Raw genomic sequence first — 23,899 nt, 5'->3', positions numbered from 1 at the left:
GGCAGTCAGTAGAACAGCTCTCACCCCTAATAAACCATCTATAGACCCAATTCCTGCATTTCTCATTTTTATTTGACAGAAAAAGTTGCTCTTGCTGTACAGATTTTAAAAAACCAAAATGCCTTTAAGAAACGTGAAGAAAAGTTGGGGGAGGGGCCACAACGTCACTGGGGGGGCAGCAGGGGCCAACTCATTTCCACTCCTGCCCCTTCCTTCTAGGTATACCTCACGCAAGTTCCCAAATTCCAAAGCACTGCTCCCCAGGAACTTAGGGTTAAAAGGGGGCATCACTGCCTCCCAGGCCCTTTCTAACTCAAGACCAGGATGTCCCCAACTGTATCCTCCCCTCCCACAACTCCCATTCTCATTCCCACCCACCCCCAAACCCCCCAAAACGTGAACCAGGAAAAACTCACAGAGATTAACATTTCACAGGAACAAAGAAAAAAGGGGGGAGGGAAAAGAGAGAGCCCTCCCCCAAGATGCTGCCAGGGTTCAAAGGGGGGCAGACAAGGACCCCTCCCCATGGCTCTGCTGGGGAAAGGGGACACTCCCTGCAGCTCCAGAACTTAGGGTGTGGTGGAATCCCCCCCAAAAAAGATTCAAGGAGACCTGCAACAAAAAAGAGGACAGTCAGTGCCGAGATCAGCCAGCGCGGGGGCACACAGAAGGGGACCTGGCGCTGGACGCCAGGAGGACACACCTGGAGGAGCGGTGCCGCACGGGACGGGGGCTGGGCGTCTCCCTCCTGCGCTTGTGGCCCGGGGAGCGGCTGTCCCCACGCTGGCCTCTGCGGGAACCCCGCTCGCTGCTGCTGCAACAACACAGGAATGACATCAGTCTGCGCGCGAAGCAACACTAACCTGTGGCACCTTTGGGCCTTGAAACTCTTCACGGGGCCGCGCTGGTCTGACGGGAGGCCCTACCTCTGCTGGTCCCGTGGCGAGGGTTGGGGTGAGGGGCGGCGGCGCTCCGCAGGTGAGTAGCTGAGGGACCGAGAGTCTCGGAGGGAGTCTATTGGCTTCCGGGGGCTACGGGACCTGGGGAGCAGAGAAAGTCCCCATAGCACCACAGTCTTCCAAAGCCACCAGCCGGCACTCAGGACCACCCCCCAGGTCCTGACCACCAAACCTCATACCACACAGGGCCAGCCTCAGACCCACCTTTGTCTGCTCACTCACCCATCCGCCCGCACACCATCCACCGAGTGCCCCAGTGGGCAGGGCACGGGGTGCAGCGGGGGAGGCACAGATAAAGAGTCCCTGCCCTTGGAGGGGCTCGGTCTGGTGGTGGAGGAAGGCCAAGGGAGGCCCACTTGGCCCCGTGTATGGGAAGCAGCCCCACAAGGACCGATGTACATGGGGCTGGGGACCCAGGGGGAGGGGATGTGGGGCAGGGTAGTCTTCTCGAAGGTGCTGTTTGAGCGGAGTCTTGCAGAACGAGGAGTTCACCAGGCGGACAAGGGAATTCCAGGCAGAAGGAACAGCATGTCCAAAGGCATGGGGTTCTCCTTAGACTGCAAGGCGCTGGGTGTGGCTGGAGCACAGGGCATGTGTGGGGGCGGGCAGGAGAGGAGAACACAGGGCAGGCAAGGCCAGTTGGTGAAGAGCCTCACACGCCATTCCCGCAGAGGTGGGGCTTTATCCTGCAGGCCACAGGGCGTCCCGGAAGGATTTGTGGAGTGGAGGGAAGTAACCAGATGTGCGTTTTAGAAAGATCCCTCTGGCTACGTGTGGAAGAGAATGGCGTGGAGGCAGGGAGACAGGGAAGAGGCTGTGGACAGAGTCGGGAGATGACGATGGTGGCCAGACCGGAGCCCTGGCAGTAGCAACGGGGAGATTTAAAAGCTAGTATCCCTGGGACCTCGGAGCAGGGAGCAGGCAGCATGTCAGGGGCGGGGAGAGGACGGAACCTAGGACTCCACGATTCGGACCAGAGCACCCACTCGGATGGTGCAGCCTTTCGCCACAGCAGGGCACCACGAAGGTGGCGGGGAGAGGAGAGCCCAACTCCTCCCACAGAACCAGACACCACAGTCCGCCTGAGACTCCCGGCGGGGACTGCACACCCAGGGTCTCACCCCACCCCTTCCATCTCAAGCCGGGCAGCACTCACCTCCGCTCGCCAGGGGGCGGCTTCTTGGGGCTTGCAGGTTTGGGCAAGACCTGAGGGCCAGGCTTAGCAGGGGAGGGGGAGGAAGTAGACGAGGAGGAGGAAGAGGAAGAAGAGGAGGAGGAGGAAGAGGAGGAGGAGGAGGACGAAGAGGAAGAGGAAGAAGAGGAAGAGGAGGAGGAGCTGGAACTGGAGCTACTAGAGCGCCTCTTCCGCTTGGCTGGGGTCGGCTCCTGAGGACGTCCCTCTCGAGCAGCCTCCTTTGGAGCTGGGGCGGGGCTGGGCACCCTGCGGGAGAAGCAGAGTGTCACAAGGAGACAAGCCGCCCCAGCCCCAACCCTACCTTCCTTGGCCTGGAGGAACGGCAGTGGGGGAGGGGTGCCGCAGAGAGGCCCTGCGCGCTGTCCAAGCTGAGAGCCAGTGAGTGTGTTCTCTGGAGAGCAGTGGCCCCGAGCTGACCCAACCTCTGCTAACACAAGCAACAGGCTGGGGCCCGCAGCACAAGGGATCAAGGCTAAACCTCAAGAATGTCCCTGATGGAGGAATAAGGCCCCTGGGCTCAGGTGTGGAAGTCGAGCAGGGTGGTCTCCTTCCATGGAGAGCCACAGTCTGGGGAGGCCCCTGCGTGTGCGCGGGTTGGCTGGGGGAGGGGCCGTCCTGCCTGGAGGCAGGGAGAGGGACGGGATGACCTCTGAAGATCCTTCCAGCCCAGGGAGTTCCTCTTGAGGTCTAACTGCCATCCCTCCTGCTGTAAAATTAAGTCCATTTCCTCTAGTTCTGTCCTCTGTAGAGACGGAAAACTCATCATTATCCTCTAGAGAATGAACCTTTGGAGACTTTTATCTGACCCGCTCCTCCTCCCCCTCCCACTGCCCCCACCCCCGCATTCTCTTCTACCCCCGGCTTAAGGGTCAAGGTCCCCACACCTCCTTCGAAGAGCAGAAAATCTCTGGATGGGACTTCTCCCTCCCCCCAACCAAGCACGCCCAAAACCTGCCCCATAGAAACAGTTCTGAGAGCCCAGCCCCTCACCTCTTCAGTGCTACCTCAGGTTGAGCAGGAAGGCTAGAGCCCTCTGAGTCGCTGGAACTGGAACCAGAAGAGGAGGAGGAGGAAGAGGACGACGATGATGACGATGATGAAGAGGAGCTGGAGGAGGAGGAGGAGGAGGAACTCCGCCGCTCCTTTGCCGGCTGCAGGGCGGCCAGTGCAGAAGGCTGCTGGGCCCCAGTGGAGGCAGGTGGTTCCCCACCCTCAGGATGGGACATCCCAGGGACAGGGCCAGAGAGCATGCCGTTGTGGTCACCAGAGGACGTGGTCTTGGCCACTGTCCCAGAGGAAAGGGACTGAGACCCTGCTACAGGGGTGGTCTGGGCAAGCAAAGCTCGGGACTGGTCAGAAAAAGCAGATGGCACAGGGGACCTAGCTCTATCCTGAGCTGGAGGGAGAACACACTGTGAGGGAGCCTGGACCATCCTAGAGGCAGGAGAGGGAGCCCGCTCAGAGGTCATTCTAGACTGGCTCAGGGCAGATGGTGGGGTTCTGGAGCCTGGGCCTCCTGGCGGGGTTCTGGATCTGGCTCTGTCGAGAAGTGGTGGTGAGGTTCTGCCACTAACACGCTCGTAGGCAGACAGGGGCACCCTGGGGCTGGTAAGGTTTGCACCAGACAAGGCTGGAGCCATTCTAGCACTGGTGAGGCTTGCAGGTGCCAAGGCAGGAGGGGTTCTTGAGCTGGCAATATTCACAGGAGCTGTGGCATGTGCAGATCTAGGACCCACCAGGTTTGCAGGGGCTGCAGCCTGGGGTGTTCTGGAGCTGGAGGGATAGTTTGCAGCAGCTGGGGGTGTGCCAGAACTGGTGAGACTCAAAGCCGCCAAGGCAGCTGGGGTTCTGGCTCCTGCTAGGTTCACAGCTGGGGCTGTAGGGGTGCGAGGGTCAGCAAGGTTCACAGCAGAAGGTGCCACTGCTGTTCTGGGACTGGCCAAGTTCATGGCTGCTGCTGCAGCTGGTGTTCTTGAGTCAGCCAGATTCACTGCCGCTGGTATGGCAGGTGTCCTGGCGCTGGCCAGGTTCATGGCTGCTGCAGAGGCTGCAGGAATCCTACTGGCAAGGCTAGCAGCTGGGGCCGTTCTGAGACTCATAAGAGGCACTGGAGCTGGAACCTGGGACATTCTTGCAGCAAGGCCAGCAGCAGACATGGATGGAGGCGGCCGAGCAGTACCAAGACTGATGGCTGTCAGGGCAAGTGCAATTCTTGACTGTGCATGATTCTCTGGCACAGATGTTCTTGGGTGATCAGGAATTCGGGGACCTGGACCATCCATCATAGAGCCACCAGGCTGCTGCAGGACAGACATGGGTGTTCTAGAGCTGCCAAGTGGTTCAAGCATTCCAGGTGATCGACAGCGGTCCAGAGGTGTTGGTGACATGCTAGGACGACTAAAGCAGCTCATTCTGGAGCTATTGAGTGCTACTGGAGGTGTCCGAGAACCAGAATGATTCCTTGTTGCTGGAGGACTAGCAGAACGTGAACGGTCAGAACTACTTCCAGATGCAGAACGCCTTCGGATGGCAGGAGGAGATCTTGTTAAGGACCGTTTGCCCCGAGTTGTTCGTGGAGTACGGGACCTAGAACGGCGGCGAATGGCAAGTGGAGAGCGACTTCGAGAACGTTTGCGTGGCAACAGTGGGGTCCGAGACCTAGAGCGGCGCCGAATAGCTGGAGGCGTTCGGGATCGAGATCGGCGGCGTGTCACTGGAGAGGTTCGAGAGCGGGACCTCCTGCGATTTACTGGAGACGTGCGAGATCTAGATCTCCTACGAGTAACTGGGGATGTTCTGGATCTCGACCTTCTGCGAGTAATAGATGTTCTGCTTCGTGATCGCCTCCTGGTTACTGGTGGAGTCCTAGATCTAGACCTTCTTCGGGTCACTGGTGGAGTTCTAGAACGGGAGCGCCGGCGTGTCGGTGTTCTGGACCTCGAACGACGGCGGGTTACGGGTGGCGTTCTAGACCTGGATCGCCTTCGACTCACTGGGGATGCTCTGGATCGAGATCTTCGTCGAGTCACTGATGTCCTGGACCTTGATCGTCTCCGACTGACTGGTGAGGTTCGAGACCTGGACCGACGGCGGCTGACCAGAGGTGTTCTGGAGCGGGATCGCCGGTGAGTGGCAGGAGAGGCCCGAGATCTTGAACGTTTCCACGGGGCTGGTGAAGTGCGTGAGCGGGACCGCTTCCGACTGGTTGGGGGTGTCCGAGAACGGCCTCTTCGGCGTCGGGAAGAAGTTCGGGAACTCTCCTGCCGGGCAGGAGACCTTGAGTGGTAACCAGAGCCTCCCCTCCTCCGACGAGTGACCCGAGACCTTGACCGGCTCCGCTGTCTTCTCCGAGAGGTTGACTGAGAAGATCCAGATCTATCTCGACGTCGAGTCGTTCTGGTTTTCTCCCTCCTTGAGCGGGAACGGGATCTCTGGAGCCCACGAGGCTTTGGCGAAGGAGAACGGCCTCTCCTTGAGGTTGTCTTAGCACGCGGGGATGAAGCTGAGCGCCGGCGGCGTGAGGATCTCGACTTTTCAGCTGGCTCTGGGGAAGACACTGAAGGACTTCTTCGGCGTCTTGGGGGAGTTCTAGAACGGGTCTCTGGTGAGGACGACGCAGAGCGGCTTCTACGAGAAAGTCTGGCCTTCCTGGTCAGCTCAGGAGATGATCGAGAGCTGCGACGGCGAGGTGGGGTACGGGACTTGGTCTTGGGCTCTGGGGAGGACCTAGAGCTTCTTCTAGCAGTTCTGGATTTGGGTGGGTGTTCTGGAGATGACTCTGAACTGCTGCTTCCTTCAGGAGAAGGGCCTCTGCCTTTGCTTGATGAACCCGATCTGCTTCGTCTGGGAAGAGCCCGAAGAGCAGGAGCCTTGGGTTCAGGAGAGGAATCAGAACCACTCTGTGCCCTGGGTGCTGCTCTTGGCTTATCTTTAACTTCAGGAGATGAGCCAGATCTACTGCGCCGAGGAGAAGGTCGCGATTTGCTCTCGACTTCTGGAGATGATCCAGAGCGGCTCCTCTCTCTGAGAGGCACTCGTATCTTAGCTTTAGAATCTGGAGAGGAGTCTGACTCACTTCTTTCTTGAGGGGATGCACCTGGTTTCCCATCAAGTTCTTGAGAAGATCCAGATCGACTTCTCTGACCAAGCGGAGTCCTAGCTACAGTCTTCTGTTCAACTGAGGATTCTGATCCACTTCTCTCTCTCTGGGGGGTGAGACACTTGTTGTTGAGCTCTGGGGACGATGGTGAACGACTTCTTGGTCTAGGAGTCTGAGGCAAAGCTTTTGGTTCTGGAGAAGAATCACATTCGCTTCTCCCCCTGGATGGTGTTCTAGGTATATCTTTCATTCCAGGAGAGGACCCAGACAAGCTATGTCTTGAGGGAGTCCCAGACCCATCTCTAAGTCCTGGAGAAGACCCAGACCTGCTTCTCCGTGAAGGGGTTCTGGGTAAGCCATCTTTCAGCTCAGGAGAGGCAGAGCTACTTCTTTCCCGAGACGGTGTTCTGGGTACTGCATCAAGTACTGGTGAGGAAACACTCTGATTCGAAGACATTCCCGCTTTTTCCACTGCATCTGGGGATAACTCAGAACTGCTGCGTCTAGAAGACCTTGTAGATTGTTCTTTAAGGTCTACAAATGGATCGGTCTCCACTTGATTAGGAAAAGATCCATTCAAATCTTCTTTGACTTCAGGAGAAAACCCAGTATTCATTTCTGCAACAGCACCTGAGTTTCTAAATTCTAAAGGTGATCCAGAACTATTCTCCCTTGGGGGAGAGTTAGACAGTTCTTTATGTTCTGGAGAAAAATGTGGCCCACTCCAAGTTGAGGGCACTACAGGGCCTTCTACTTCCAAGGAAGTCTGCGACTGGCTTTGGTCAAGAGTCAGAGACATAGTGGGTCTTTCTTCTATTTCAGGAGACGATTCAAAGTTACTGCCAGCCACTTCTTTAAGTTCTGGAGACAGATGGGAGAGGACCTGCTTTGAGGATTCTTCCGATTTCTCTACCACCTCCATTAACTCTTCATCTTGGCCTGGCTTAGCTAACACACTTTGGTCTTTTGGATCTGGAGATGATCCAACACCACCACCTCTTTCCCTTGATGGGGTTTTAGGCATTTCTCTGAGTACTGGTGAGGAATCAGGCTTGTCCTGCACTGGAAGAGGACTCGATTTGTCTCTTGGTCTAGGAGAGGACGCAGTCATCTCCTCCTGAAGGAGTGAGACTGTTTTCTCTTTCGATTCAGAAGGCTCCAATCTACTCTGCCCCACAAGAGATTTAGAGTCCACTGCAGGATATGGGGAAGAGTCAGACTGAGACTTGCTCTGCTCAGGAGACATTCCAGATTTTAGCCTAGGACTTGACAATTCACTTCCTTCTTGTTTTGCCGGAGATCTGGGGGCCGGCTCAGTGACTGGAGATGAGGACCTGGACCGGCCACCTTTAAGAGGTGTCTGAGATTTGCTCTGCACAGATGGAAACTCAGAGTGACTCTGTTTCATTTCGGGACTCGAAGTATCAGACCTAGTGTCTGGTGAAGTTTGAGATTGTCCTTTCTGTTGCAAAGAGGCAGCAGCAAAATACAGCTCTCCTGGTGGTGTGTTAGCCTTTACTCCTGGACACAGAGAGAAGGATCCAGAACTTTGTGCTGTTAAGTCTTTCAATTTCTCTTGGGAACATGGTGACTTTGATCCACAAATATTGTGCCCCGATGGAGTTTGGGGCTTGGCCTTAGGGTATGGCGAAGTAGACCCTGAGTGACTTTGTCTTGGTGGCGTTCCAGGTTTCACTTTGGTATCTGGTGAGGAGGACCTAGAACGGCTGTGTCTTTCCAACAATCTAGCTTCCACCTTGGAGCAAGGAGACTCTGATCTGCTTTGCCTTGGAGGTGTTTTAGATGTCACCCTGCTAGGACTTGGAGAAGAGGAGCCAGAATGGCTTAGGACGGGTGACATGACTGCCTTCACTTTGGGTTGTGGAGATGATGACCCAGATCGGCTCCGTCTCGGAGATGTGCTAGATTTCACTCTAGGAGGAGAGGACCCAGAACAGCTATGTCTCGAAGGGGTTGCAGATTTCACCTCAGGGTCAGGTGATGATTCTGAACGGCTCTGTATTTGTGGTGTTACAGATTGTTCATTTGCCTGGGGACTTGTTACAGACCCTTGCCTTGGTGGTGTTCCAGACTTTACTTTAGGTTGAGGAGATGAACTGGAACAACTTTGTCTTGATGGTGTTTTAGATTTCTGATTAGAAGGAGGAGAAGAACCAGAACGACTTCGCCTTGGTGGCGTTCTAGATTTAGCTTTTGGTTGGGATGATCCAGAGCGACTGCGCCTTGGTGGTGTCTGAGACTTCTGTTTAGGACACGGAGAGGACCCTGAAAGGCTTCGCCTCAAAGACAAGCGAGATTTTGCTTTGGACCGTGGTGAAGAGAGAGACCTACTCCGCCTTGAAGAAATGCGAGATTTTTTCATTTCAGGGCTTGAGTTAGACCTGCTCCTTCTCTGTGACGTTCTGGATTTGTTCTTCCGCTCTGAAGATGAACCAGATCTGCCTCTTCTTTGTGGCGTTCTAGAGTGAGATCTTCCCCGTCTAACCACACTTCTACTACGAGATCTTCGTCTTGCAGGTGTCCTAGACCGAGACCGTCCTCGTCTTGCCGGTGTCCTAGACCGAGACCGACCTCGTCTTGCAGGTGTTCTAGACCGCGATCTCCCTCTTCTGGCTGGGGTTCTAGAGCGTGACCGCCCACGTCTTGCTGGGGTTCTAGAACGTGACCTGGCACTTCTCCTGGCTGGTGATCTGCTACGAGACCTCCGTCGTACTGGTGATCGGGTCCTAGATCTGCGCCTAGCAGGTGTTCTAGAGCGAGACCTGCCCCGCCGGGCTGGTGTTCTAGAGCGAGACCTACGTCTGACGGGTGTTCTGGATCGTGATCTCCGCCTGGCGGGTGTTCTAGAACGAGACCTGGCCCGACGGGCTGGCGTTCTAGAACGAGATCTGCCCCTAGTGGCTGGGGATCTAGAGTGTGACCTGCCTCGCCTTGCTGATCTAGACCTGCCTCTTCTCTGGGTATTTCTGCTTCTAGACCAGCCTAGTCGCTGAGGAGACCTAGAGCGCCCACGTCGCTGGGGGCTTCTGGATCGTCCCCACCTCTGTGCAGACCGGGACCTACGCCACTGAGGGGATCGGGACCGAGAATGACCTCTCTTGGTAGGGGTTCGAGACCGAGAGCGTCCCCTCTTAGTAGTGGTAGGGCTACGGGACCTTGCCACCCTTCGAGAAGGAGTATGAGAATGTGATTTATCCCGCTTTGCCCGGCCATGTGAGCGACTCTTGGATGCGGGAGAAGAAGAAATCTCTCGGCGGGACCCAGGAGCTGGTGCAGGTTTAGGACTTTCAGGGGAAGAGCTCGCATGTCGAGAAACTTTGGTAGGTTGAGGGGATGGTGGACAGCTCTCTGAAGAAGACTGGGCTGGTTTCTCAGGAGACTTAGGTAGTGAACGGCCCCTGGGTGGGGAAGCCTCAGATGGGGGGTTCACTGGCTCCTGACTTAAGGTGGTTGTTTCAAGGGGTTGTGGGGAGCCGCCATGTTGCTCAGCAAGGAGCAGAGTGGGAGCAGGTGGTTCTGGGCCTGTGCTGCTCCTTTCCGGAGAGGGGCTAAGTCGAACTGCAGATTTCTAAGAGTGGAAAAAAAAGTACGGATAGGAATGTAAGCACCAAAACTTCCTATCACCTGTAAAAGCACAATGTCCTTCCCAGTGAAATTTTTCTCTACACATCCTTATTACACCAAGTTGTCCCTTTCCTCACCACAGACCATCATTCATTAACAGAAGATCATATAAAAAGACAGTGAAGGTAACACAAAAGTATGGACAAGCTGTCACTTTAAGTCTTATTACCTACAAAAAAACCACAATAAAAACAACTAATGCATGACACTGTGTAACAACCATAACAAAATGCTATGGAAACACACACACACACAAAGGCACTTTTTTAAAATGGAGAAACAAAACGGTTTCCCAAAGCAGGAGGCATCTGATTTCACCCTTGAAAAGAATGCAGACAGAAGACTAAGTTATAAACACTTTTAAACATAAAACAAATTTTTCTGGTGATCCACCTTGTTTAGAAACCTAACTGTGGATGACATGGAAAATGAACAAAAAAGAATTTAGCAAAGAGCAATTTATGTAATAGCAAGCAAACATCGTGACTAAGGCTCAATGAGAATAACCACAGAATGGTAGGTACTGGAAAGACAAATGTAGTAGTGTTTTCAAACTGCAGGCAGCAAGCCAGGAGGTTGAAAATTCTTAGTTAACTACAAGCAGCATTTAGCAAAATAAAAAACTAGATAGATCAAGGAATAAGGCTAAATTTAAAAAAAAAAAAATTGCCCAAACTGTACATAAATTGTAAAAAAAAAAAAAAAAAAAAAAAATGCTGACGTAAAACCTATTAATAACCACTTAGGTTTGAAAAACGTAACTTTAAAGAATGTGCAGATGCAAAAAAGAACTTGATGAGAAATGCACAAAAGAGAACTAAATTCATTTTCAAAAACTTCACTTCACACACCCATCCTAAGCCTGCAACCCAATAAACATCCACCAACTCACTAACATACCTCCTTGTCTTTGTCTTCATGCGGACTGCTAGGCTGCTTTGTAGAGGGCTCCGGGCTGCTAGGCTGCCCTGTGTTGGTGGTACCTGGTTCCTTAGAAGGTGCATCTCCCTCCCCTCGCCGCCCTGAAACGGGGGAAGGACTTCGCCCAGTCAAGGCAGTTGTATGGGTTTTTGCTGCTGTACTTCGAGACCTGAGGAAGGTAATTGAGGGCAGGGAAGAGGAAGGAAATCAGCTCAGGGGAGAACAAAATACCCCCTCCCCAGCTCCCATCCACCTTTCCTGACTGTACAAACCCTCTTCCAAAAAGCCTTCTCTTACACACATCACTCAAATCACTCATATGGAAATTCAAGTCCAATTCACTTTTGTCTTTTTCTTCCTAAAACAGTTCCCCAAAAAACATTCTCCCTCTACCCCTTTATTCACCTCCCCCAACCTCCCCAAACCCTCCACCCTGCCCATTCCCTACCCACTTCATTCACAACTCACCTCTGAGCCCACCTCCTTCAGGAAGCCTTCCCCGATTAAGGAAGCCAGGGTAAGGATTCCTTCCTCCCCCAGACACCACGAACAAACCACCACCCCCCCTATTCTGGCAGTCCATATACATCAGAACAAAACAAAAAATAACAAAATAAACAAAAACAAAAACAAAAACAAAAAAGAGAAGGGGAAATGTATATGTCTGTCCATCCTGTTGCTTTAGCCTGTCAGCTCCTAGAGGGCAGGGACCGTGTCTTCCGAATGGTCTGTGCAGCGCCTAGCACACCGTGGGCGCTCAATAAATATTAAATTGATTAACCCACAAGTCCCTCTCCCTCCCTTCCTCCTGGACCACCCCTTACCGACTGCGGGAAGTATCAGAAGAGGAAGCAGAGTCAGCAGATGTTGAACGGTGGGCCCGGCGGCTCTTGGGGGCTGGTGTTGTACTTCGAGACCTGAAGGAAGGTCACCACAACTCACTGTCACACTTGTACTGGATTCTCCTCATCCATCTCTCAACCCTCCACCATCAGTCAAGGACATAATTAATTCTTCTCTATCCCCCACCAGGTAGCCTTTACCTACTTGCTAGGCCAATTAATTACCCTCTAATCCACACAAATTCACTCACCGCTTCCTCTTCTTGTCCTTAGATTTACGTTTGCTCTTTGGAGTGGGAGACCTGACAATGTAAGTGAGATTATTAAAAATAATCATTTTACAATAAAACCAAAATAGAAAAGGGAAGAATCAGGGAAATTTTTAACAGTGCAAGATCAAAAAATTGAGCTAAATTCCAAGAAACCCCTTGGAGAACAGGCAAGGCCAATGGGGCTCACCATTCCATACGCCACTATGCCCCTTATGCCCCAAAAAACTCTTACCTATGCTTCCGTTTTTTGGATTCAGACTCTGACCTGTCAGAAGGGGAAGAGAAAAGAAAAGAAAAAAAAATGAACCAATATCTCTGTCTGGACTCATCAAGCTTCTCCACAATCACTCCACATACTCCCACCTCATACCTGTGCTTCTTCTTCTTAGAGCTCTTCTTCCTCTCCCGTCGAGGAGAGCTGCTCTCTGACCTGCTAAAGATGGGTTTAAAAACAAAGTCATTCTGCTCAGCTCCTTCCCTCACCCTCCCACTTACAATTACCCCCAAAAGGAGGCTTTTTAAAATAAAAGGCACACCAGTTTCTCAGACTTATTTACTCTCCAAGAAGTGTATCTCTAGCATAAAGCAACAAATCTCAAAATAAGAAAAAAAATACAATTTAAAATATTGCTGGTTAACTCTTAGTTGACAAAAATGCAGAATCAACCTTTCCCCACTGAAGAAACATACATATTCATTCCCCAACTGAAATCAGAATGGAAACTCCACCTTCCCTGATTCTTTTTAAAGATATTATTTGACAGAGAGAGAGATATCACAAGTAGGCAGAGAGGCAGGCAGAGAGAGAGAGAGAGGGGGAAACAGGCTACCCACTGAGCAGAGAGCCTAATGCGGGGCTTGATCCCAGGACCCCAGGATCATGACCTGAGCCGAAGGCAGAGGCCCAACCCTCTGAGCCACCCAGGCACCCGCCCATCTTCCCTGATTTCTGTGACAACTCTCACCTGCTTCTCCATTTCCAGAAAGAGAAAGAAAACGACAGGATTGGTTCTCTGGCTATTAGAGTAACTTCCCAACTAACTTACCGTCCTCTATCTTTCTTCTTTTTTTTCTTCTTTTGCTTTGGGGTTGGTGAGCGGGAACTGCTGGACTCCCGGACAAGGCTTGGGGAAAGATGAAATGAAACAGGGTTAAGTGCTACGACAAATTTTAAACATTTCAACTTCAAAACAACAGAATCTCAACAGTTTGATAATAAGCAGTCCAAAAAACCCCACAAAAACAAAAACCAGAGTACTCAGAATCAAGAAAAGGAGCTGGCATGGGTGTCTTGGCCTTAAGTACCTGTAAGGTTTAGGGGGCTCTGGAGCTGGTTGTTTAGCTTCTCGAGCACGACGCTGAGGATCAAAAGAGCTGCCATCCACATAGGAATCACTGATGCCAAAGGCAGCACGGAGTCGCTCATTTTTCTTTTCATTCAGTTCGGCCAACTGGTGAGTCTCAGTTACCCTATGGGAAAAATAAGGCAAAGGTCAGAAGGAGTTAGCAAAGAGCAAAGTGATATTCACACAACTGTAGGCAGTCCAATGGGACTGGAAAAAGAAGATGACGGCAGGGGAAAAGTACAAGATAAGGAGGATAATATAAAGAACTACTTGGCGTCCAGAGGAAGTAAGAGACAGTGAAAAGACTCACGCTGGCCGCTGTCCTGGGGTCTCTTCCTTGCCCCCAGGGTTCACATCCTTCTCCAGCAACATGAGTCGAAAAGTAGCCACTTTTTCCTGAATTTGCTGTTCCTCGTACCTAAAGAACAAATCCCTTCAGGGTTAAAGCTGGACTAAGCACTTTCCCCAGTCCCATGTTTACAGCTTCCTCATTCCCAGGAGGATCCCTTCCCTTTCCATGCACACATAAAACTTTTCACTCACTGTCACCCAAAGGGCCTTTCTCTTAAATCTTTCTGATCTTTTCCTGTTATCTTTCTTCTGTCCACTGACTGTAGCCTCTAGAACAGTGGATTTTAAACATGCCACACTCCAGGGGCCAAAAGAGGAAAGTTAAGCAAGTTCTAGGTTCTCCTCCCCAACTTCAACAACAGGTATTTCCTGAGATTCCAAAAGTACATTGTGTAAAAAGGGTGCCACTGCTCAAGTTTGAAAACCACTGCTCTAAAAGGTCTTCTGCCTGACTACACCCCCTTTCCAAAATTTCACTTCCCTACTCAACCCATGATCTCCTCTTATCCAGGTATTATTCCAGTTCCTGTTTCCCTGCCTTCAGTACGTTCCAAGGCCTCGATCCTTAAATCCATTTACCTTCCTCTTCTCTACCAATGACAACACCTGTCAGCTTATACCTCAACTCTTATCCTCCCTGGTACCTGCTTCCCCACCTCTCCCCTTAAAGCACATTTTTCTCTCTCTCCGACTTCCCTCTTTTCCCATGTGCCTCCACCTAAAGAACTCATACTCCCTGAGGCTTCCTCTTGTCACAGTTTCCTCATCTCCCACCCTGAGCTGTCCCTTAACTCCTTTCCATTCACTAGCTCCTTTATCTCCTCCCCTCCGTTGAACTCCTCTACAGGCCTCTTTTCAACCAACCCTAAACTCCCTACATCCCATCTAATTTCCCCCAGCTCTGCACTCACTCAGTGCTTGGCTCTCCCCCAGCCCTCCCCTCACCCCTGCTCTTCCATCATCTCCTCCAGCTCGAGGCATCGCAGCTCCACGCGCCGCTTGCGCTCGTGGTCCAGGATGTCAGGATTAGGCCGCTTCACCAGGGCAGCCTCCAGGCGCCGCAGTTCCTCCTCTCCCTTGTAGTCAGGCCGCTCACCCCGGCGGCCCCGCACCAGGGACAGGTTGCGCTGGACGTAGCCGTTGGTGCCGCTGCCCCGGGGCGTCGGCAGCCCGATCCCGTTGTACATGGCCCCGTGCCCGGGGGGGCACCACCGCTCCTGAGGGGGAGCGGGATAACACGGGTCAGGCCCCTGACCCCAAACTAACCACTTACCACCACCCAAATCCTTGTACTCCTTCATCCTTATTTCAGCATGAATCTCCACGCTAAACCTCCTTTAACTGCATAATCTTCCTGGTCTAACAAAAACCCTTCCTCACCCTTCCCATACTCTCCATTAAAATCACAGCCCAGCTCTTACAGCCTTTTCCCCCAAAGGGCAAGAGCTATTTCCACTTCTATTTGCACCTAAATGTTCTTCTTTTCCACACTAAGGAAACAAGAAACCTGTTTCTCTCAAATTTCTCCACATCGCCTCTTTATTCTCCAGCCCCAATAAGTACAAGAGATGTCTCCACCAACTAATCTAATCCCTAACATCTGGTGTCTGAGGCCTCCAAACAGGGAACCACCACCACCACAGATCTGTGGCAACTAAGGCCCACGGTCCAAGTTCAAAGATTCTTCTAAGAGCAGACCTGAGAATTTCAGACTACCCTGTTATGAAAACAAAACAGACTGAACGACCCCTATGTACCTGACCAGGTGGACTGACTGGCTCCTCATATAAGCCAAGTGTCCTGTACAGCCTCACGCTGAAGAAAAGGCCAGTATGCGTATCACAAACACATGAACCTTGAATACATAATCTTCTTGTACTTTACCTCCCAGAAGGAAGGGGTCATTTCTTGGATTCCAACTATTTACAAGCGCCTATCCACTAACCCACCTGTATCTCTTATTCCTTTGATTTCCTTCCCAACAAGATTTCTTACATGATTTGCAGCTCACCCAAGTCTCATTAGCTCCTCTTAAACATCACCTGTTTTTAACTCAATGCTCTGAATACATCAAATCAGCCTTCTCTGCTCCAACTGTTCCCATACTGTCTACATTCCTTGCCCTAAACTTACTCAGAAGCCGCCCCCCACTCTTTATACTCCCCCTTCACTTACAAATGTCAGCTTTCCCTATCAACCCCTGTATCTCACTCACTTCCTAGAGTTTCTCTTCCAGCCCTGCCTTATCCCTCTCATCTCCACACCTTCTACCACGTTCTCTCCTCTCAACCTGTCCCAACCTCCAGCATGGCTCAGAATGAGCCCTCAAGCCCCCATTCTTCTGGTTACATTTCTTATTCACACATACTCTATTCCTTTTCCCTACTGTATACACTTTGTTTCTTCCCCGATCTCATCCTGTTGTAGACAGCTTCACAAAGCATAAATATGAGGGGAAACTACCCCAAGGAACAAGTGGAGAGATTAAAAGAGATAAAATTGGATAAAAAAGAAACGGTATGTTTTGAAAATTCCAGAATAAAAAAACACCATACAAATACCTGGAAAAACATACTAAAACAAACAACAACAAAAATTTAAGTACGGGGATACACTGAATGGAAGGAAAATTGCCCAATTCCAGAACTGCTTGTACCTCTATCCCCAAACTCTAAAGGCTGGATCCTTGCCCAACCCCAGTAGCACTCAAGAGGGCTAAAAACAAAGAGAAAACTACACTAAGGTAAAGCAGTCACAAATAAGGCTTAATCTACGAAAAGAAAATGGAAATGCACAAAATAAGAAAAATCTCTTTACAACACACAAAAAAATCAGTTTCTGTACCTTCCAACCTTCCCTTCTGCTTTCTCAACTACCAATCCTCCCCACCCTAAACCTAGGTCCTTCTTTGTCTCTCTAAAGCCCACCTAAATTTCTTCCCCCCTTACGGGATGCTCTGACAGCCTAACTACTCACCCACACTTCCATACCTCACACAAAAATCCTCCCACTCCCTTAGAAGGGAAAACTGGTAGCTGCTAAAAGAGTATTAAAACACAAGGAACTGGAGATCTTTTAGGGAACCCCCCCAAAAAAACAGCGCACAGCTTCCGATGCAGTCCTCAAAACACGGAAAGGTTAAGACCAAAGGGGAACACCCCCCAACACACACACAGAAATCACCCAAACCAATTAACTTTATAAAACAGGCATCCTTAACTGGGTGCCACGCTGTGAGCATCCAAGTCACCCAGGCCGAAGTCAAAAGAATAAAAATAAGCTGCAAAGCAAGGCAACAGGATTTCTTTTGTTGGGAAGTTAAAATCACGACGCCAAACTAACAAAGAGATAGACGGCAACCTGGAAATTCAATACTGAGACACTCAAGAAACGCACCAGAAACAAGGACGTGGGTGTGAGGGAAAAATAGACCTAATACGGAAGCTCCTAAGAGGGCATTTCAGTAGCTAGGTAGACGCTGGGGGAACCCCACATCTGAAATAGTAGCTCAAGACGAGACCTAAAACCACACACTTAAAAGGCAACGAGACGCTCTTCCCGATTCCTGGCACAGACGACATTTTAGATAGCCGCGAGTGCGGACGAAGGCTCCGGAGAGCTGGGTGCCAAGGCCTACACCGGCGCCCAGCGCTTTCTTCCCCCAAAGAAGGGCTCCAACGGCCTCTCCGGCTTTAGCACAACTTTCAAGACGACGATAAAAAGTGGAAAATTTTTTTAAAAATTAAGAAAAGCACATAGTCTGCCTTTACGTACCTGAGCCGAACGTCTTTCAAAAAAAAAGAAAACAAAACCAAACCAAGATTTGGAGCTCTCCTCGCCCTACCAGTTCGAGACAAACGGTAACGAGTCTGAAGGGCCCCCATACGCGGGGCACCGAGTCGAGGCCTCCCTGCAGCGGCGGGGCCGCCAAGGCCTATTTTCGGCCTTCAGGCATGGGGGAGGGGGCTGCGTGGCGCCCAGGAGTCTGGGAGGCTCCGCGCCGGACCGCAAGCCCGCGGGAGGGACGGGGAAGCGAGAGGCCGGCGAGACTCGGGGGAAGAGATCCAGGAACAGAGTCCCGCCGCCGCCGCCGCCTCCCCGCCGAGAAAATGTCGGAAGGGGCAGCCGCGGGAGGGCCTCCTCGGCCGCACGCGTGGGGGAGGCGAGAAGCCGAGGCGCGCGCTCCCCCCTCCTCGTCGCGAGCGCGCGCGAACCCGAGAGCAGTCGGCGGCGCGAGCCGTTGCCATGGGGGAGGGGGAGAGCAGTAAAAGCCCGCGCGCGACAGGAACCGAGGGAAGGCGAGAGGGGGAGGGGAGGCAGGCAGGCGAGGGCGTCCGCGTGAACCAGGGGCGGCGAGCGCGCGTGCGCGCGGCGGCCTGGACCGTTCTCCGCGCGCTTTGGCCTCGCGCCGGGGGCCGCCGCCCCTCCCCCACCCGGCTCGCGCGCTCCCTCACCCTCTCACCCGCCGCCGCCGCCGCCTCCGCCCGCCGCCTCCGAGGGGGAGAGGTGCTGCCGCTGCTCAAGCTCCCGAGTCCCTCAGGGCCTGGAGCTGCCGCCTCGCCTCGCCGGTCCGCCCGCCTCAGCCGACACCGACGCCTCCTCGCTTCCTCAGGGGCCGCAGCGGGCTCCGACTGCGCCACTCGCACCCCGCCTGGGCCACGCTGCACGTCAGCACGACCAGCTAAGCGCGTCAGCACGCACCCGCGCGCGTCGCAGGGCCCGCCGGGAACCGTAGTACGCCCTGCGGCGTTGTGCGCAAGCGCCGAAGTCACATCGGGAACTGTAGTTTCTTAAGACCCAAGGGAGGGTCAACGCCGCTGCCAATGAACTACGAGTCCCTTCGGTCAGTGCGAAGAAGGGCGGGTGAGCGGCCCGTAGCAGGCCACGTATTCCAGAGGGTTTCCGCCGGGAGGGGGCGGGGCACAGAGCCTCGCGCCACATTGAGGGACGGTAGCGCGCTCCCAGCCCCCTCACTTTCGACCCAGAGCACTCTGGGAGTTGTAGGTCCTGCGTGCCGCGGAACCCGTATGTGGCTTCGGCCCGGGACACGGCCGCCATTTTGTTTCCCCATGTTTGGAGTTGATGGTCCGAGGCCAGCGACAGAGTTGTTTAGGTGTGAGCACCGCACCCCCGCGGCGGCGTCGCACCCGGCCTTCCGCACCCGGGAGAAGCCCCCGCAGACCCCAAGCAGCGGGCCAACACCTAACTTCAGAGCCCAGGTTCAGGGCCAGGGCCTGAGGCGAAGGCCACAGCAGCTGGCCGAGGTGTTAGCAGCTTCCACGCTGCAGACGGTGCCGGACCGGGCTGGCTGCCCTTGGGGATGATTTTCGTACTAGTGCCTCGGGGTAAGGCGGCCGGGCTGCGACGCCATGTTCTCCTACGGAACCCGCATCGGGCTCAGCGTGTCAGGGCAGAAACATCACAAACACCCTTAATTTTTCACCCCATGTAGTATGTCCCTCGTGACCTTTTTAGAGACCGGGTTTTTTTTTAGCCTGAGAACCAGCTGTGCTGTCACAAAGCAGAGCCGAAACCAGCCAGGCTGAGACCCCGCCACCTGCCCGCCGACCTTGGGCTCGCCCTTGGCGGTGCCGGTCATGGTGGCGGGGTCTGGCATCCTCTCGGGGACCCGGTGGGCGGCAGTCCCTTCGGGTTTGGGGCTCTGTGTTGGCTGTTAGCAAATTTCCTTTTTAACCTGCCCAATCTCGGGAGCTGGAACGGGAAGGCCCGCCGGTTCTTGTGGGAGCGCCGGCCGCCCTGGCCTTGTTAGAACCCTGCTCTCCTGCAACCTGGGCACCTGCAGATCCCGCCTGCATGAGCGGAACCCCTCTGAGTAACCCAGGGGACCCTGGCGGAGCCTAGTTCTGCACCCGAGCTGGCGGTTTCTTAGAACCCACCCTGTCCAGTGAGATCTCTCCTCAAGGATGACCCTTGCCAGTATTCATCCGTTGTTCTGTCCTGAATTGTGTCCATCAGCGCGTTTAATTGGCTGCTCGGGACCACCCCCTAGATAAGCAGTCAACCTTTTTTATGGCGAGAGCAGTGAATTCTCTAATGAGTCCACAGCCCAGTTTCCAGTATCAGGAAAATAAGACTGAAACAGTACAGTAACCCGCAGACCTTATTTAACTGTTGTCCCTCAAGTTGGATGTGTCTGATGTTTAGCCTGATGTCAGGGTCCATGCTTTGGGCAGGGGGGACCACGGAAGTGATGCTCTGTTCTCTGCATAGCGTGAAAAGGTATCTGCCTTCCAGTGTTCAGGTGTTTAGGAAAGGTGGTCAGTGTGGTTTCTCTGCTGTGCACTCAGCGTAGCTGTGGCATCGTTACCTCCTGCGGAACGGAGCCGGGAAACGGATAGGATGCACACATGCACGAGTCTACACCGTCTTTAATCCCGACCGAATCGGCTGGTTCATTCTTTGTTCTCCCACTCAGTATTTGTAAACCCGTTTTCCAGTCCGGAGGGACTTGGTTTCCTTTATTTGTGGATTGAGTTTGCCAGAATTCCAAAAAGTAGCTTCAGAATTTTTCATCTGTATTTGGGGGGTGTGGCGGGGGGCGGGGGGAGCCTACCAGTTCCAATTAGAACTAAATATTTGTTTAGATTCTTTTTGTCTTTAGCCCGGTGGCCTATGCTCCAAATATTACTACGTTCAAAAGTTACTGGAGGGGGCACCTGGGTGGCTCAGTGGGTTAAAGCCTCTGCCTTCGGCTCAGGTCATGATCCCAGGGTCCTGGGATCAAGCCCCAGAGTTGGGCTCTCTGCTCAGCAGGGAGCCTGCTTCCTCCTCTCTCTCTCTGCCTGCCTCTCTGCCTCCTTGTGATCTCTGTCTGTCAAATAAATTTAAAAAATCTTAAAAAAAAAAAAGTTACTTGAGTTACTGGTTTTGTTTTTTCTCAGCCTTGAGTGTGTTTATGTTATTCATTTGAAAGAATGCTTTGGTTTATTTGTTTCTGTTTGTATTAAATTTGGGGATTTATTTTTCTCCCATCCTTGAAGATTTTATTTTATTTTTTCAAATACATAAAATGATAACATAGTTCCAAAAGTCAGGTCTGGACAAAAAGGTCTATTCAAAGAAATGGCTTCTCCCAAATTCTCTCTCTCCATTCAAGTCCTGCCAACTGCCTTCTGAAATCAATCTCCGTCCTCTTTGGGTTTTCTTTCCTAGGCTTCTCTATACTCCAGTGAGGAGGCAAATGTTTATTTTCTTAATTCCCCTTCTTTTGTACACAAAGGTAGCACGTTATAGATACTTCTTCACACATCCCTTTCCTCGCTTAGCAACAGAGCCTGGAAATCATTCCACATCAGTTCACAGAGCTGTGTGGATGGATTTCTCATTCAACTGCGCTTCTCTGTATGAACATCTAAATTGTTTCCAGGATTTTGTGATTACAAGCTGCCATGAGTAACCAGGTCAGAGGTATTTTCATATTGTTGAGGATGTACCTTCAAGGTAAATTCCTGGAATTAGCATTGCTAAGGCTAATGGTAAAGACACAGGGGGCGCCTAGGTGGCTCAGTGGGTTGGGCATTTGGCTTGATTTCTGATCTCAGGGTTATGCCCCAGGCAGGCTCCTCCCCACCCCCACCAGTGGCGGGTCTGCTTCTCTCCCTGTTCCTCTGTCCGCCAACTATCCACACACACAGCCTCTCTCTCTCTCTCTCTCTCTCTCTGTGTGTCACTCAGCCTGTGCAAGGAATAGTGGGTGAGTAGACCTGGGTGGTAAAATAAATAAATCTTTAAAGAAAAAAAAGGTTGGGGCGCCTGGGTGGTTCAATGGGTTAAAGTCTCTGTCTTCGGCTCAGGTCATGATCTCAGGGTCCTGGGATCCAGACCCCATGTCGGGCTCTCTGCTCAGCGGGGAGCCTGCTCTGCCCCCCCCACCCCACCCCCGCCTGCCTCTGCCTACTTGTGATCTCTTTCTCTCTGTCAAATAAATAAATAAAGTCTTTAAAAAAGAAAAAGAAAAAGAAAAGGTAAGGACACTTATGTTTTTTTGGTAATGACAGCTTTCTTCCAGTAGCAAAATATGAGAAGGCCTGCTCTCCCACAGCCTCGCCAGCAAAATGGGATACTGTACTTTCCAGATTCTGCTACCGTGATGTGAGAAACCGTATTTCAGTATATTGGTAAAATGTACATAACATGAAATATACCATTTTAACCATTAGTATCCAGTTCAGTGCCTTTAAGCCAGTCACAGTGTTTTGCAGCCATCACCACCATCTGTTTCCAGAATTTTTTCATCATCCGAACTGAAACGCTGACCCTGTTAACAATAACTCCTTTCTTCCTCCTTCCCCCAGCCCCAGTAACTCTCTTCTGTTTTCTGTCCTATAAGTGTGCCTGTCTAGGTACCCCATGGATGGAAGCACACTGTGTTTCTCCTTTTGTGTCTGGCGTATTGTATTTAGCATCATGTTCTCAAGGATCATCCACTCTGTGGTGGGTGTGAGGAATCTCATTCTTTCTCACTGCCCGAGGCGTCCCGTTGCACGGCCGACCACACTGGTCACCCGTTCATTCACTGATGGGCATTTGGGTGTCCACACTGTGGCTATCATGAATAATTCTATGAATGTCGGCGTACAACTTTGTGTGGGCACGTGTTTTTACTTCTCGGGCGTGCACCTGGGATTAGGTGACCCAGCAATACAGAACTCTACATTGAACTTGCTGAGGGACTACCACACTGGTTTCCCCTGGGGCTGCACCATTCCCACCCCCGCCAGCAGCAGATGAGGGTTCCAGGCTGCACACCCTCGTGACACTTGCTATCTGCCTTTTCCTCTCCCGCCATGCCAGTGGGTGTCCTTGCGGCTTTGATTTGCATTTCTCTGTGGACTCAGGGCCATTTTGCCTGTACTTCTTGTTCATTTGAATATCTCCCTTGGAGAAATGTCTGTTTGTCCTTCGTCGGTTTTTTTTTTTTTTTTAAAGATTTTATTTATTTATTTGACAGAAAGAAATCACAAGTAGTCGGAGAGGCAGAGAGAGAGAGAGAGAGGGAAGCAGGCTCCCTGCTGAGCAGAGAGCCCGATGCGGGACTCGATCCCAGAACCCTGAGATCATGACCTGAGCCGAAGGCAGCGGCTTAACCCACTGAGCCACCCAGGCGCCCCCTTCGTCCGTTTTTTTAAATGGGTTTTTTGTTTTTGCAGGGAGGCTTGTTTTTGTTTTTACTATTGAGTTACAAGAGTCCTTTATATATCATGGGTATTGATTCTTCATCAGATTTCTGATTTGTGACTATCTCCTCCCATTCTGTGGGTTGTTTCTCCTGTTTTGATAGTATCCTTTCATGCACAAAGGTTTTTAATTTTAATGGAGCCCGACCAGGGAAGTCCTGGCACAGGCCACAGGGACAGTCCCAGTCTGCAGCATCTGGAGCATTGCCTCCTTTGCCGCATGTGGTAGCCTTTGTGCAGCACGCCCTGGCCCAGGTCAGTACTGTCCCCCCCACCACTCCTTCGAATGGACACTGTCTAAACTTTGCGAGTTTCTACAGCTTTAAAAGCAATAACTTCAGGGGTGCCTGGGTGGCTCAGTGGGTTAAGCCTCTGCCTTCAGCTCAGGTCATGATCTCAGGGTTCTAGGATGGAGCCCCGCATCTGCCTACTTGTGATCTCTATCTGTCAAATAAACAAATAAAATCTTAAAAATAAATAAATAAATAAAAGCAATAAAAGCAAATAAATAAAAAGGGTTGATTGTCTGGCTTTTGGTTTCCGTTCAGGTTGTGATCTCAGGGTCCTGGGGTTGAGCCCTGCATGGGTGTCCAGGCTTACCTGGGGAGTCTGCTGGAGCCTTATTCTCTCTCTCTTCCCCTCCCCCTGCTCAAGTATGACCATGTGCTTGCTCTCTCTCAAATAAATCTTTTTAAAAAATTAAAAATAGGGCTCCTGGGTGGCTCAGTGGGTTGGGCCACTGCCTTCGGCTAAGGTCATGATCTCAGGGTGCTGGGATCGAGTTCTGCATCGGGCTCTCTGCTCAGCAGGGAGCCTGCTTCCCTTCCTCTCTCTCTGCCTGCCTCTCTGCCTACTTGTGATCTCTTTCTGTCAAATAAATAAATAAAATCTTAAAAAAAAATTAAAATTAAAATTAAAAATTAAAAATACATAAATCAAATCAAAGCAATAACTTTAAGGGTGCCTGGCTGGCTCGGTTGGAAGCATAGGCACCTCTTGATTTCCAGGTGGTGAGTTTGAGTCCCAACTCACCCAGGTGGTGAGTTTGAGTTGGGTAGAGAGATCACTAAAA

At 51.9% G+C, this 23,899-nt stretch overlaps 1 protein-coding gene across 15 annotated transcripts; it reads right to left on the bottom strand.

Moving 5' to 3' along the window:
* Positions 1-50: 50 nt before the first annotated feature.
* On the bottom strand, positions 51-18,323 carry SRRM2 (serine/arginine repetitive matrix 2). Of its 15 annotated transcripts, none has more exons than XM_032328270.1 (15): positions 18,085-18,323; positions 14,576-14,847; positions 13,590-13,697; positions 13,239-13,403; positions 12,980-13,057; positions 12,304-12,366; positions 12,166-12,198; positions 11,913-11,963; positions 11,644-11,736; positions 10,799-10,988; positions 3,145-9,842; positions 2,116-2,400; positions 927-1,040; positions 704-814; positions 51-612 (listed from the first exon to the last, which is right to left on the bottom strand). In XM_032328270.1, exons 2-15 carry the CDS (start codon positions 14,815-14,817, stop codon positions 603-605), a joined length of 8,241 nt encoding a protein of 2,746 aa, XP_032184161.1. In that variant the 5' UTR covers positions 14,818-14,847; positions 18,085-18,323; the 3' UTR covers positions 51-602. The 15 variants fall into 15 exon arrangements, 11 of the variants coding, with proteins under 11 accessions (XP_032184161.1, XP_032184160.1, XP_032184162.1 ...); XM_032328269.1 differs by having other exon boundaries at positions 18,093-18,323; XM_032328271.1 differs by having other exon boundaries at positions 704-811; positions 18,093-18,323.
* Between the last annotated feature and the right edge of the window lie 5,576 nt (positions 18,324-23,899).

The sequence above is a fragment of the Mustela erminea genome, chromosome 20 (assembly GCF_009829155.1).
Source record: "Mustela erminea isolate mMusErm1 chromosome 20, mMusErm1.Pri, whole genome shotgun sequence".
In the NCBI taxonomy this organism is placed as follows: domain Eukaryota; kingdom Metazoa; phylum Chordata; class Mammalia; order Carnivora; family Mustelidae; genus Mustela; species Mustela erminea.
This window is presented reverse-complemented; position numbering and strand designations above follow the sequence as displayed.

What these genes read in the sequence shown, in the direction of transcription:
- SRRM2 (XM_032328270.1), bottom strand. Translation starts at nt 14,817, where the DNA reads ATGTACAACGGGATCGGGCTGCCGACGCCCCGGGGCAGCGGCACCAAC. An exon ending in AAGAAGAAAGATAGAGGACG is followed by an intron (nt 12,367 to 12,979) that starts GTAAGTTAGTTG and finishes ACCCATCTTTAG; the next exon opens with CAGGTCAGAGAGCAGCTCTC. An exon ending in TCGCCACGGGACCAGCAGAG is followed by an intron (nt 815 to 926) that starts GTAGGGCCTCCC and finishes GTGTTGTTGCAG; the next exon opens with CAGCAGCGAGCGGGGTTCCC.